General features: G+C 34.4%; 1 protein-coding gene across 1 annotated transcript in view; it reads left to right on the forward strand.

Annotated features, from left to right (window-relative positions):
• LOC149773790 (IQ calmodulin-binding motif-containing protein 1-like) overlaps positions 1-15,947 on the forward strand; it is a 65,603-nt gene that overhangs the window by 41,519 nt on the left and 8,137 nt on the right. Inside the window, exons 10-12 of the mRNA XM_089946012.1 lie at positions 6,016-6,158; positions 9,750-9,898; positions 14,315-14,446. Coding sequence (XP_089802138.1) covers positions 6,016-6,158; positions 9,750-9,898; positions 14,315-14,446 — 424 coding nt within the window. The remainder of the gene's footprint in view (positions 1-6,015; positions 6,159-9,749; positions 9,899-14,314; positions 14,447-15,947) is intronic.

A 15,947-nucleotide genomic window follows, 5' to 3' on the forward strand; every position in this document is an offset into this window, starting at 1 on the left:
GTGCTGAAAAATGGCGTTAAACCCCACAACAACAACAACATTATTGTACTGTAGTACTCAGTAGTACTTAATTATAAGGTTGTATCCTTTGTTATGTATATTTAATTTGTATTGTGTGATTGACCTTTGTCCACAATTGAGGTAGGAGTTTGGGCCTACATGCCTAATGTCACGTTGGGTAAAAATATTGACTATCCTTAATTCTGAACATAGAACTCTCACTTTTGTTGACAGTTTGATGGAAATGTCCAATAAGATGACCCTCAATCTGGTGCTTAGGATGCGTATTAGGTTTTTATATTAAAGGGGACAAAAACCCTGACCTACACAATTTTATTGTAAATAGAAGGATATTTAGTAGTTTGTGTATATAATCTATCCCGACTGTTTTTTCTTTGCATCTGTTGTATTTGCACAAACATTTCATACAAACTATTGTCCTGTATTCCGAGATAAAATGGAAAGAACCTGCCCCGAATTTGTTAGTTCCCTTCCATACAAACAGGATGTGATGTCATTTGAGACAATTAACGTATAAGAGTTGTATTCAATTTGTGCAGCGAAGTGTCAAGTAGAAACAAAGATGGTTCAATGTGCAGCTCTAAATTGTGTGAACAATAGCAGTTCTGGAACAATCATCAATTATTTTACTCTTTTTGTTTTCTCCATCTTTAAAAAGGAAGATGTTATCTCCCTAACAAAATAACATTAAAGACATTTTACGCTTTTTCATTCAATGTTTCCAACATCAATTTATTATACACGTTTGATTTTATATGTAACTGCATCGGATGAATATGCACTTTTCTTTCACACTTACGTTCAAGACTGTTTTCCACTTGTTGTATAATAAACCCCTCCTTCCCATTCTGCATTCACCTTGTTTGTGTAATGTCGATAATAGAAAAATAAATCACTTATAATTGAAAGTCTGTGTATAAACTCGTTAGATTTCTTATAACTACACACACCAGAACACCACGATACAATTTTTTTAAACAAATGTTACTGTTAACTTTCTTGATTGATAAATCTATTATACTAACATTATTCATTAATGTGGTAATTGCACTCAAAGGCGGACCAGGCTGATTCGGTACAAATCGCTGACGGATTCAACCCATATATCTGGCTGATTCTCCAAACTTCCATGCTGATTCAGACCATGTGAAATGTTATTCAGTTTAGTCAAGGATTTAAATGTGACATTTAAACTTGTTTTTAAAGATCATCTTCTCATTATGTCCCAAGTACGTCGAACAGTTCAAATATGCATTTCAAGTAACAAAATCCCATTAGTCTGCGTGATCATGGTATTATTATATATAATAAAATAATGTAATCATGTTTATTGTGCATCGGCAATTTAGTAGTGAAATATTTTTTAAACTTCTTGTTCAACTTTAGATAGTTTGTTTTATTGAGAAATAATAAAATTACGAACACTGACAAAAAAGAAGAAATAAACTAAATGATGGGCATAGTACATGTGAGCTTTCAGAAACCGTCTGAATTCTGTGTATTAGTCAGTGACCGGATTTTCTGAGTAGGCATCAATGATGCTTTTTATCGAGTTCATGTAAAATTCGTCAATATCAGATTAAATTGTTCAGTTAGAGAGATAATACCATAACCCTTTGGATTATTGATGGTCAGCAAGAATTCAGTCTATTTCGGGTTATAGAGGTCCATGCCATAAAGTTGTCTTAGGATGACTTTAGTTATTAGGTTGGAGCCCTTTCATGTATGAAACTGCAGATGTCACATCATGCTTACACCCACTCTATTTTTCCAATTAAAATGCATTTAATGATCTGAAGAGCAGAGCAAAAAGAATAGATACCACTTCTTTTTTGTTAAGTACAGAAGCGGCGTTGATCAAATGGAAAAGTTGAAAAGTTGCAAATTTTATCGATTTAATAAGTTATTAAGTTGAAGAAAAACAACAATACATAGAGTCTTAACAACCACGTGCTGACATCTCAGAATTAGTATATATGATCCTTGGGGTGCCTTCTCCAGGCACAGTGGGGCGACTTCTCCGACCACCATGGGGCGACTTCTCCTAACACCTGGGATAAGTTCTCCCAGGGCGAGTTCTCCATAAGTCATTATCAACAATGCCAGTGTGTACGCAGTGTCTCAAATGATGTCAGACATGCTGTTTTTGCAGGGGCAAGGAAGTGCGTTGTTCTGTTAAAGATGGATCGAGAGAGATAATCAGTTTTTCATAAATTTCTTCGTTATGAGTAAGAATAAAATGTAAAAATTTTCAGAAAATGAACCTTATACATATAGCAAATTATATATGAAGTTTGCGCGAATTTCAGTTTTGCATGTTTGTCCCCTTTACGGTTGATTATGTGAGAACTAATAATTCCTATGATATCATAAGTTGTTAGAGGAATCGATTTTAGTTGAGTTTCAGTTAATATTTGTGAGGATTTATTTATTTAAATTATTCACTGGAATTACAAAGTGCTCTTTGACTTTAGGACTAAATCACTGTTTTGTAATTATTGTGAAGTCATTTTGAGAATTTTTGGATTATATCATTGTGATATATAAAAACTGTTTGCACATCAACACCTCCAGGTTAGTTGTACATCAAAACATTAAAAATTGGAATTCATTCAGAATACAACTGGAATTTATTCTGAATATTCTATCCTTTTAGGACTATTTGGGACGTATTTTCACAATACTTTAAAGTTCTTTTAAGTTTTCACTTTTTATTCCAGGGAAATAAATTACTTGTTGAACTTTACAAAACTTGTTGATTTTTGTTCTTATTTGTTACTTAGTTTAATACCATGAAGTCATGACACCTTGTAGGGCAGCAGTATAATGAGGAAGTACTGTATGGCATTTGTGGACACCATTATAATGAGGGTGCACTGAATAGGCATCATGTATTTCATTATAATGTTGTATTCCTGTAAGGCAGTATACTGTATGGCATTTGTGGACACCATTATAATGAGGGAGTACTGAATATGCATCATGTATTTCATTATAATGTTGTGTCCCTGTAATGTAGCATACTGTATGGCATTTGTGGACACCATTATAATGAGGGAGTAATGAATATTTATTTTGAAAAACACTTACATTCTTTGAAATCTCATTAGGTAATAGTCTTTAAATTTAGGACTTTTTTATTTAGTAACAAATTTATGTTAATTTTAGATTTTAAGTATTTTCTATTTGACAAAAATTGAAATTTGTATAATTGTTTTAAATACAAAAGTGAAACATTAGTAATATATTTTATTTGTCGTGCTATGAAATACCAACCCTTATGAATTTTGCAAATTTGTTATAATCGTAGTTTTACCCCCTTTGCAAATATAATATAAATCAAAAGTCAAAATTATGAATTTTGAGAAATGACTAGGAAAGCTTTGGGTAAGTTATATCTGGACCTCTAAATCACCATTGTATTTGTGTATTTTTATGCAGAGAATTAGACAAATGTTGACTGCCACCATAAGCACTATGATGGTTTGATTGATTATTGTAAACTTTATTTCTGGCTCAAGTTATAGATATTCTGTGCCATTTGAAATGATGGTACTTGATACATGTGCAAACACTCACTGAGACAAGGCCATAAAATCAAATGCATCTTAAACTGGTCCTCATCCACATTTATAATCCAGCTTTTGAACTGGCTCCTTCAATTTGAGTAAGTCAATGGTATTTGAGCAGATTGCTTCAAATTTGAGTAAACCCATCAATGGCATTTGAGTTGACCCCTTCAATTTGAGTAAACCAATCAATGGCATTTGAGTGGAATCCTTCAGTTTGAGGAAACAAATCAATGGCATTTGAATTGACCCCTTCAGTTTGAGTAAACCAATCAATGGCAGCTGAGTGGACTCCTTCAATTTGAGTAAACCAGTCTATGGCATTTGAGTTGACTCCTTCAGTTTGAATAAACCAATCAATGGCATTTGAATTGACCCTTTCAATTTGATTAAACCAATCAATGGCATTTGAGTTCACTCCTTCAGTTTGAGTAAACCAATCAATGGCATTTGATTTGACCCTTTCAATCTGAGTAAACCAATCAGTGTCATTTGAGTTGATTATTTCAATTTGCATAAATCAAACAATGTTCATGCATCATTGTCCTTTTCCAGTGTATGTGCCAGAGCAAAAATGGCTAACACAGGCATGAAGAATCTGATCAAACATCAAAACTTTAAGTGTTCTACAAAACCTATTCCTAAACATTGATGGTCGTTGTGGTAAAACTTTGGCAAAAAACTTTGGCAAAAAAGTCCATCAAAAGTTAAAAAAACAGTACACCCAAGACTGGCTATGAATTACTGCATCACAAAGAGAGGATAAATTGATATTTTGAGGATGTGACTCTGACATTACTATAATCTGAACACACATCAACTCATCAAGTCACACTTAGAAACAAACCCCCACCCACCTCCACCAAAACAACAAACACTGATAAGATTCTTAGGTCATAGAGAGGCTTTATCACACAGTGAGACCATTATGAAGGCACATAGGTCCTAGAAAGGCTTTATCACACAGTGAGACTATTATGAAGGCACATAGGTCCTAGAGAGGCTTTATCACGCAGTGAGACCATTACGAAGGCACATAGGTGCTGGAAAGGCTTTATCACACAGTGAGACTATTATGAAGGCACATAGGTCTTAGAAAGGCTTTATCACACAGTGAGATTATTATGAAGGCACATAGGTCTTAGAAAGGCTTTATCACACAGTGAGACCATTATGATGGCACATAGGTCCTAGAAAGGCTTTATCACACAGTGAGATTATTATGAAGGCACATAGGTCTTAGAAAGGCTTTATCACACAGTGAGACCATTATGAAGGCACATAGGTCATAGAAAGGCTTTATCACACAGTGAGATTATTATGAAGGCACATAGGTCCTGGAAAGGCTTTATCACACAGTGAGACTATTATGAAGGCACAGTGTCTTGTTGCTGATTTTCTTGTGAAGCATAATAGTTCATTTATTCAGCTGCTGTATGGAAATAAGTACAAACATATTTAATACAATATAAATACAAAAAATTTAACAGATGATTTAACCTTCATTTCAAAGTAAATTTTCCTTTTCTTAGCTTAACTGAGGGTGTACCAAACTAGAAAACTGTTTTGGAACTGGATAATTACAGATTTAATCTTAAAAATGACAAAATTTGGTCCAAAATTGCAGATTTTTGGCTATTGATTATAGATTTTCATGACTGAAGGTTGGCATCTCTGAGTGCCTATTATTTATAGACTTTTTTTTTCTTTTAAATCGTTCAGCAATTTTTATCAAGTCTTCATCATGGAGACTGCTTTTTGTTTGTCGAGCCCCCCCCTTTTCTTTTTGTCTTTCCAAATGTTTCAGGTTTTTTGCCATTAACATTATACTTGAAATTATGTTGGCAAATTAACAGTACCATAGAACTCTTTTGTCATCAGGTATCACTGTGAGCACTGCATGTCAGTAGTACTCAGGTATTCCTTTCAGCATAGGAATCACTGTGAGTACTGCATGTCAGTAGTACTCAGGTATTCCTTTCATCATAGGAATCACTGTGAGCACTGCATGTCAATAGTACTCAGGTATTCCTTTCAGCATAGGAATCACTGTGAGCACTGCATGTCAATAGTACTCAGGTATTCCTTTCAGCATAGGAATCACTGTGAGCACTGCATGTCAATAGTACTCAGGTATTCCTTTCAGCATAGGAATCACTGTGAGTACTGCATGTCAATAGTACTCAGGTATTCCTTTCAGCATAGGAATCACTGTGAGTACTGCATATCAATAGTACTCAGGTATTCCTTTCAGCATAGGAATCACTGAGCACTGCATGTCAATAGTACTCAGGTATTCCTTTCAGCATAGGAATCACTATGAATACTGCATGTAAGTAAATAGTATTCAGGTAGTCTTTTTGTCATCAGAAGTTACTGTGAGCACTCATGTAAATAACATTCACTTATTCCTTTTTGGCATCAGGAATCACCGTGAGCAGAAGGAGCAGATGAAGTTTACAAGACAAATGGAATCAGATGCTGAATATCTTGGGAAGTTAAATAGGAAGAAGATTATGAGGGACTTCAAACAAAGACAACTCCACACAATAGAAATTCTACCTGCAGGTATACGTTTGACCATCTCTTTTCTTAACACTATCTATCTGCATATGCACATATATATTCTTGCTTTTTAAAGCCCATCTTTACATATTGTCACTACTAACATCAGTATTAATCATTCATACTACAGTATGAATGATCCATACTACAGTATGAATGATCCATACTTATAGTATGAATGATCCATACTACAGTATGAATGATCCATAATACAGTATGAATGATCCATACTTACAGCATGCATGATTTTTACTTATAGTATGAATGATTCACACTTACAGTATGAATTAGTTGTACTTATATTATGCATGATTCATACTGTAGTATGATTAATTCATGCTTATATTATGCATGCTTAATTCCTATGATGTGCATGATTCATACTTATAGTATATATGGCATCTGAAGCACTATAAACAGGACTCTTCGTTATAGTGCCTGAAAATGTTAATACTTCTCTGTAGTTGAGAGGTTCCTTTTCTACTTAAATGAATTTTGTCTCTGTGGAAGAGGCTTAGGTTGACATCATGGTTCTGACGAAAGAAAGATGTAATGTGGATTGCAGTCTTCACATAGGTCAATTATGAGATGATTGATTTCTTTCACCATGGTGTTCACATGAAGAGGTAGTCCTGGTATCATTATTTCACATGTATCTTTCACCATGGTGTTCACATGAGGAGGTAGTCCTGGTATCATTATTTCACATGTATCTTTCACCATGGTGTTCACATGAGGAGGTAGTCCTGGTACCATTATTTCACATGTATCTTTCACCATGGTGTTCACATGAGGAGGTAGTCCTGGTATCATTATTTCACATGTATCTTTCACCATGGTGTTCACATGAGGAGGTAGTCCTGGTATCATTATTTCACATGTATCTGGGCTGCAATTCCTTGCAGCATACAGTAAACTTTCAAAATCTGTTCTGATTCGATTTAGTGATCTTCCATCACTGGCATCAATGGCACCAACTAAAGTAATAATTTGGTTCTATTCGGCTAGGTCTGTATTCATTATTCCGAGCGTGATGTTATTGATTTTTGAACCTCTAATAGTCTGTACATCTGTTTTAGAAGTCTCCTTGGTATACATTTCAATATTGAGGAGCCAATCATAAGAATCCTATCTTTACCGGCTTGTGATTTCCTGTTTTGGATTCTGGTCTGTATTTTGACACATCTTTTTGAGGAAGGGGTGCTGAAATTGGTGTCTCAGTTGTGTGAGCTAACTCAGCTGATGTTGATAGCTTTGTCAGTGCAGTTACTGGTGCAGGCAACAGACTTTCTACATCAGTATGAGGCTCATTCTTCTCAGGGGGATTGGGGAGTTCTCTATCCGACCATTTCACTCATCTCAAACAGCAAAACAGAACAAGTACTCAGGCCTTTGTATTCTTGTTTGGGATTTTATAAAGAATTGTCCTCATTGACAATCTATGCTTATGTTCAACATTTACTAAGTTGGATAATGAATTGGCAGACTCATGGTTCTGCAAGAAGGAAAAGAGAATGGTCCCTTCATGCATCAGTTTTCACTCAGCACATGTTCTATGGGATTAACCTATGATGGATGTAAAGGTGGAATGTCAAAACCTCAACCTTTGTCTCACCAGTCCTGGACAAAAATTGAGGCTCATTTTCTTTATTGGATTGGCTGAATGTATGCACTCCTCCAGCACCTCTGATCTGGAAGGGGATACAAGAGTCAGCAAATCTGTCTCCTCGTACTGATTACTAAACTCATGGGAAAAATTGTAGCAACCTCATCAATCACAAAAGAATCACCAGAATTGAGATATTCCCTCATCTGAATTAGGAAACCATGATGGCAGATGTTTCTCCCCAACTCTGAGTTACTGAACCCTGCATGTCAGTAACCCATGAATTACACCTTTAAGAACAAAGTTTTTGCATCAAGTGTTGGCACGTCCTCAATGGAGAAGGCTATCCACCTAGAGGCATATGGAGGCAATGGAAAATAATCTCAGTGGAGCATACAAAGCACTTTATACTAATGTTGGCATCCATACCTCTGTAGCTAACATCCTAAGACTCTTCAGTGAGAAACAATTAGCACCAGTCACAATTAAACCTACTGTTATATGACCACTTGGAATACTGTGCTATCGTGGAAGAGTGGATATCATTAAATCTACTGTTCTATGACCACTTGGCATACTGTGATATCATGGAAGAGAGGATATCATTAAATCTACTGTTCTATGACCACTTGGTATACTGTGCTATCATGGAAGAGTGGATATCATTAAATCTACTGTTCTATGACCACTTGGCACTTGGCATACTGTGCTATCATGGATCTACTGTTCTATAACCATTTGGTATACTCCCAGCCAATCACAATACACATTACACCCTCCCAGCCAATCATAATACACATTACACCCTCCCAGCCTTACAAGCCACATAGGGAGCATCCCTTATGCTTCAGTAGTAAATGAAATATTCATGAGATTTAGCGCCAATCCTATACCATGGGGAGATTACTCTGCCTGACCGCTACCTAGGTGGGCAGATAACTTTTAGCATCTTTTAGCTAAAGGTGTTATCTGGTAGGGCCGGATTTGCACAGTAGTAGTAGTTTTCCTAAGATATTATAATTGGGTAAGTATTCTTGAAGGAACATATATTATTATGCAAAAAAAGGGTTTCTTAAATCAACAAGATTCATAACTTAAGACATTATAATGTCATCATTCTCAGCCTTTTCTTCAAAATGGTCAGAAACTTGAGATAGATTGAAGTTGCTGTCTTTCAAGAAAATGTCCGCACTGGCAAATTTACATGTACATAAAATATTGATGAGTTTCATGCCCAGTAATTATAATTACGTAATTAAAATAAATTGGATGTTATCATGTAACCAGTTTGTATAATGCAACAATTTCCTGCTGAAAAAATGTAAAACAGGCACAACAGGCAGCTGTATGTTATGAGAAACGAAAACTAATTAAATAAAAATTGGAAAGAAAGCTGCTGTTATAAAATGAATCAGTCAGACACTATTTTCTGATGTGACACCAGTAATATTGAAGGGTGTGCAACTCAAATCATAATGGCTGAGAAATATTGAGTGTTAAAGCACTCGTGATTTCTCTATCAATATATTTTCATTGCCACACCCAACAGTCTCTCTGGTATTGCATTCATTCATATAGTGTAACAAACTGACACTTGACTCGGAAGGGATTGATTTAGGAATACTCGGGCAGAAATATATGCCCCCATGCAAATGTAAAATGGGACTTAATCCATATGTGAACCATTATCCTAATGTAAAATAGACTGCAGTACCCAAATAGGCCACTGTCTCAAAATAAGTCTCTGTCCCTAAATAAGACCCTGTCCCATAATAAACCTCTGTACCAAAATAAGACCCATTCCTGATGTCAGATATTTCAGAGTCATGAAGAATTCCAATTTTTACCAATTTTACTTCAGAAAAATAGATTCCTAATTGATCAAGTTTTTTCCCCCAAAATTTTGGACTGAGGCTACATTTCCATATGCTCCATCCTAGCTGTACTCTGACCCTATAGATTGGAGTGTTTTCTGTGTCTGTTTCCAGCCAAAGTTGAGTCCTACTTACAGAATGAACAGACTCAGGCAGCCATTCAAATCCAGCGTTACTGGAAAGGCTACAACGAGAGGATGAAAATCTCAGGAAGACGAGATCTGGCACAACAAACTCGAGCAGCAATAAAAATCCAGAGAGGCGTAAGTATGAATATTTTACAGTTTAAAAATAATGAATCCCAATGTAAAGTTTGGATTAGGTTATAATGAATTCCAGTGAAAAATGTGGATTAGGTTGTAATAAGACATGATTTTTTCTCCATTTTAAAGCAGAATTCGGCTTTTCTCTTGACTTGAATCAGATTTTTCTTGATATAGTTCATGTTTTATATCATCTCCAATCCGGTTTTTAAAAAACGGTCTGCCCATTCCCATTCCACAACAAACCTTGTAAATTATTCGTTCCATATATTAGTTACCACACAACTCTTGTAAAGCGTATTCTGATTGGTCAGAGGTTTAACTTCATCCAGTGAATCCTCATGTAATGGAAACTGATGGCAATGGAAAAAAGAAATATGCTTGCAAAACATGGCATCATGAGTTGTTAAGAGAGACCATGACACAAAACTTTTAGTTAAAGGTTTAAAAAACATATGGAAATGGGAATGGCTGGAGCCAAAATTTGACGGAAATTTAGTTGGTCAGTTTATAAGAAAACTGAACACAAGAGGACTCTGGCATTTTGTGACCTCAACTCTATGGTAATCACAGTTAGAAGAGTTTGTAACAGCATCTACAAAAAAAGCTAGATACAAAAAAAATTGAAGCTCAGAAGGCGTCTGGAAAAAGTGCAGTTAATTACTATAAGAAGAAAGATTTCTTGCATGAAAGAGCAGATGTAGCCCTCTGTCAGAATATATGCACTACATGTCACCAATACAAGTACCAGTTGAAAGGAAAAATGCTCTCATTGAAAAGGAAAAGAAATGATTGAACATTGAGCCTTAAATGAATTCCAGTGTAAGATTTGGATTAGGTTATAATGAATTTCAATGTAAAGTATGGATTAGGGTTATAATGAATTCCAGTGTAAAGTGTGGATTAGGGTTACAATGAATTCCAGTGTGAAGTGTGGATTAGGTTTATAACGAATTCCAGTGTAAAGTGTGGATTAGTTTATAAAGAATTCCAGGGTAAGGTTTGGATTAGGATTATAATGAATTCCAGTGTAAAGTGTGGATTAGGGTTATAATGAATTCCAGTGTAAAGTGTGGATTAGGTTTATAATGAATTCCAGTGTAAAGTGTGGATTAGTTTATAAAGAATTCCAGTGTACGGTTTGGATTAGGATTATAATGAATTCCAGTGTAAAGTGTGGATTAGGATTATAATGAATTCCAGTGTAAAGTGTGGATTAGGTTTATGATGAATTCCATTGTAAGATTTGGATTAGGTTTATAATGAATTCCAGTGTAAGATTTGGATTAGGTTTATAATGAATTCCAGTGTAAGATTTGGATTAGGATTATAATGAATTCCAGTGCAAAGTGTGGATTAGGTTATAATGAATTCCATTGTAAGATTTGGATTAGGTTTATAATGAATTCCAGTGTAAGATTTCGATTAGGTTTATAATCAATTCCAGTGCAAAGTGTGGATTAGGTTTATGATGAATTCCAGTGTAAGATTTGGATTAGGTTTATGATGAATTCCAGTGTAAGATTTGGATTAGGTTTATAATGAATTCCAGTGCAAAGTGTGGATTAGGTTATAATGAATCTCAATGTAAGATTTGGATTAGGTTTATAATGAATTCCAGTGTAAAGTGTGGATTAGGTTTATGATGAATTCCAGTGTAAGATTTCGATTAGGTTTATAATGAATTCCAGTGTAAGATTTGGATTAGGTTTATAATGAATTCCAGTGTAAGATTTGGATTAGGATTATAATGAATTCCAGTGCAAAGTGTGGATTAGGTTATAATGAATCTCAGTGTAAGATTTGGATTAGGTTTATAATGAATTCCAGTGTAAGATTTGGATTAGGTTTATGATGAATTCCAGTGTAAGATTTGGATTAGGTTTATAATGAATCCCAGTGTAAGATTTGGATTAAGTTTATAATCAATTCCAGTGTAAGATTTGGATTAGGTTTATAATGAATTCCAGTGTAAGATTTGGATTAGGTTTATGATGAATTCCAGTGTAAGATTTGGATTAGGTTTATGATGAATCCCAGTGTAAGATTTTGATTAAGTTTATAATCAATTCCAGTGTAAGATTTGGATTAAGTTTATGATGAATTCCAGTGTAAGATTTGGATTAGGTTTATAATGAATTCCAGTGTAAGATTTGGATTAGGATTATAATGAATTCGAGTGCAAAGTGTGGATTAGGTTTATAATGAATTCCAGTGTAAGATTTGGATTAGGTTTATGATGAATTCCAGTGTAAGATTTGGATTAGGTTTATAATGAATTCCAGTGTAAGATTTGGATTAGGATTATAATGAATTCGAGTGCAAAGTGTGGATTAGGTTTATGATGAATTCCATTGTAAGATTTGGATTAGGTTTATAATGAATCCCAGTGTAAGATTTGGATTAGGTTTATAATCAATTCCAGTGTAAGATTTGGATTAGGTTTATAATGAATTCCAGTGTAAAGTGTGGATTAGGTTTATAATGAATTCCAGTGTAAAGTGTGGATTAGGTTTATAATGAATTCCAGTGTAAAGTGTGGATTAGGTTTATGATGAATTCCAGTGTAAGATTTCGATTAGGTTTATAATGAATTCCAGTGTAAGATTTGGATTAGGTTTATAATGAATTCCAGTGTAAGATTTGGATTAGGATTATAATGAATTCCAGTGCAAAGTGTGGATTAGGTTATAATGAATCTCAGTGTAAGATTTGGATTAGGTTTATAATGAATTCCAGTGTAAGATTTGGATTAGGTTTATAATGAATCCCAGTGTAAGATTTGGATTAAGTTTATAATCAATTCCAGTGTAAGATTTGGATTAGGTTTATAATGAATTCCAGTGTAAGATTTGGATTAGGTTTATGATGAATTCCAGTGTAAGATTTGGATTAGGTTTATGATGAATTCCAGTGTAAGATTTGGATTAGGTTTATAATGAATTCCAGTGTAAGATTTGGATTAGGTTTATGATGAATCCCAGTGTAAGATTTGGATTAAGTTTATAATCAATTCCAGTGTAAGATTTGGATTAGGTTTATAATGAATTCCAGTGTAAGATTTGGATTAGGATTATAATGAATTCGAGTGCAAAGTGTGGATTAGGTTTATAATGAATTCCAGTGTAAGATTTGGATTAGGTTTATGATGAATTCCAGTGTAAGATTTGGATTAGGTTTATAATGAATTCCAGTGTAAGATTTGGATTAGGATTATAATGAATTCGAGTGCAAAGTGTGGATTAGGTTTATGATGAATTCCATTGTAAGATTTGGATTAGGTTTATAATGAATCCCAGTGTAAGATTTGGATTAGGTTTATAATCAATTCCACTGTAAAGTGTGGATTAGGTTTATGATGAATTCCATTGTAAAGTGTGGATTAGGTTTATAATGAATTCCAGTGTAAAGTGTGGATTAGGTTTATGATGAATTCCAGTGTAAAGTGTGGATTAGGTTTATGATGAATTCCAGTGTAAAGTGTGGATTAGGTTTATAATGAATTCCAGTGTAAAGTGTGGATTAGGTTTATGATGAATTCCAGTGTAAAGTGTGGATTAGGTTTATAATGAATTCCATTGTAAAGTGTGGATTAGGTTATAATGAATTCCAGTGTAAGATTTGGATTAGGTTTATGATGAATTCCAGTGTAAGATTTGGATTAGGTTTATAATGAATTCCAGTGTAAAGTGTGGATTAGGTTTATAATGAATTCCATTGTAAAGTTTCTATTAGATCAAGAAGATTATTGTTTTTTTCAGAATTTCAATTTTACTATTTGTATTTCAGACAGAAAAAGATAAGAAACCAAAAAATTTGGAAATAATGTGTTACAGCTATAGGGAAAATCGGTAATGAAGAAAGAAACATCTGGAAAACTTGTTATATGCCTTGTGATTTGGTTTTTTGATGCTTATGGTTTGTGAAAGAATTTATTTGACTATGAGCCTGGAAGGATTCATTCTTGAACTTTCCACCCATTTTGTCGTATATATGCACATAAGTATATATAACATCCAGTCAGTGGTCATACACAAATGTATTTGCATATAAAGGTTTCCATGGTGACTGCAAGAAACTAGCCTTTATACATAGGTGACCTTTAGATAAATGTTCTGTTCAAACAGGACTTGTTTTGAATGTTATATGCAAGTTCATGTTCAAATATGACTTATTTTACATGGTCTTTATGTACGGATTCATGTGTATCAGGTTATGTTTAAATGGGACTTATTTTACATGACTTTTGTATACATTTTAATTTTCCATTAAGCTGTGTTTAACTCGGACTTATGACTTTTACATACAGGTCCATTCATCCATCCATCATGTTTGTCAGTTTACTTACGTATATGGTTCACACTATTTTAGTAGATTAAAATTACAAATCATCAAGCATTAAAAAATATTTTATAGGTTCGTACATGGCTGGAGCGACAGGATGCCAAACGTGGAGACATACCAGTTCATCTCCGCCCCCCAGGTCTTACGGATGAAAGGCGACAAGAACTTCATCAATATATTGTTGACTGGCGTGAGGAAAATCCTGTTAGTTTATTTTTAATTTCATTTCTTCAGATATTTCCTAATGAAACATGATCTGCTACTTATATAGTAGATATATAGAATCTTTTATATTGTTTACAAGCCAGAAGTATAAGACGGTTCAACGTGAGGAGATATGAATTGTGTCAGGGATGATGCTTGAGGATACTGTGGCTTCAGGTGTTGGATTGTCTTTCCCTGTAGGCACATTCAGAGTGGATTAGTTTCAGTACAAAAGTAGCATATCATGTTGTTGTTAATTGTGTCAAAGTAGCATATCGTGTTATAGGTAATTGTGTCAAAGTAGCATACCATGTTGTTAATTGTGTCAAAGTAGCATCTCATGTTGTTGTTAATTGTGTCAAAGTAGCATATCATGTTATTGGTAATTGTGTCAGGAATATCGGGGTAAGAGAATCTATAGCCTGTACTATAATTCAAATCAAAGAAGTATCCATGGTGGAAACTATGCATGCACTTTACCATGGTGGAAACTATAACTGTACTTCACATAGTGGAAACAATATGTACTTTACCATGGTGGAAACTAAACATGTACTTAACATGGTGGAAACTATACATGTACTTAACATGGTGGAAACTATATATGTACTTCAACATGGTGGAAACTGTACATGTACTTTACCATGGTGGAAACTATACATGTACTTTACAATGGTGGAAACCATACATGTACTTTGCAATGGTGAAAACTATGCATGTACTTTACCATGGTGGAAACTGTACATGCACTTTGCCATGGTGGAAACCATGCATGTACTTTGCCATGGTGGAAACCATGCATGTACTTTACCATGGTGGAAACCATACATGTACTTTACCGTGGTGAAAACTGTACATGTACTTTACCATGGTGGAAACCATGCATGTACTTTGCCACGATGGAAACCATGCATGTACTTTACCATGGTGGAAACCGTACATGTACTTTACCGTGGTGGAAACTGTGTGTAGTTTCAATTTACAAGGTTGGATAGCATTATTTAACACATGATTAAGTTTAGTATATAGTGTTCCAGGCACTTATTGCTTATGAAAGGTAGGAGAAAAGGTTAATTATCTTCATTTATAATTTCATACATGTAATCAGTCTTTCTGTCTCTCTCATACCTGTTTTCTCTGAATTATGTATGCTTGCATGTAATTATATGAAACCATATTAATTTTGTGGTGCTGTAAATTTCTTATTGATTGTAGTGAAAAGGCTTAATCTGAGTTGTGACAACTTGTAGTCTGATCCTGTTTGTCAAAATTTATGGCAATAAAATATATTTAAATAAACATGACTCCGTATAACTAGATCTAAGCAACCAAGGGTCTTTATGATTTCTCATTGTTATTTGAGTTGTCTCCCATGATTAATATTCCTTCACCTCTATCTAAGCAGTTGAGAGAACTTGGTGATTTCCTTTAAGTATTTTGGTTATCTCCCCTTAATAGATTAAACATCACCTACATTTAAACAAATAAGAGAACATCGTGA

This window comes from Sinohyriopsis cumingii, unplaced genomic scaffold, assembly GCF_028554795.1.
Source record: "Sinohyriopsis cumingii isolate HCF-2022 unplaced genomic scaffold, ASM2855479v2 utg000555l, whole genome shotgun sequence".
In the NCBI taxonomy this organism is placed as follows: domain Eukaryota; kingdom Metazoa; phylum Mollusca; class Bivalvia; order Unionida; family Unionidae; genus Sinohyriopsis; species Sinohyriopsis cumingii.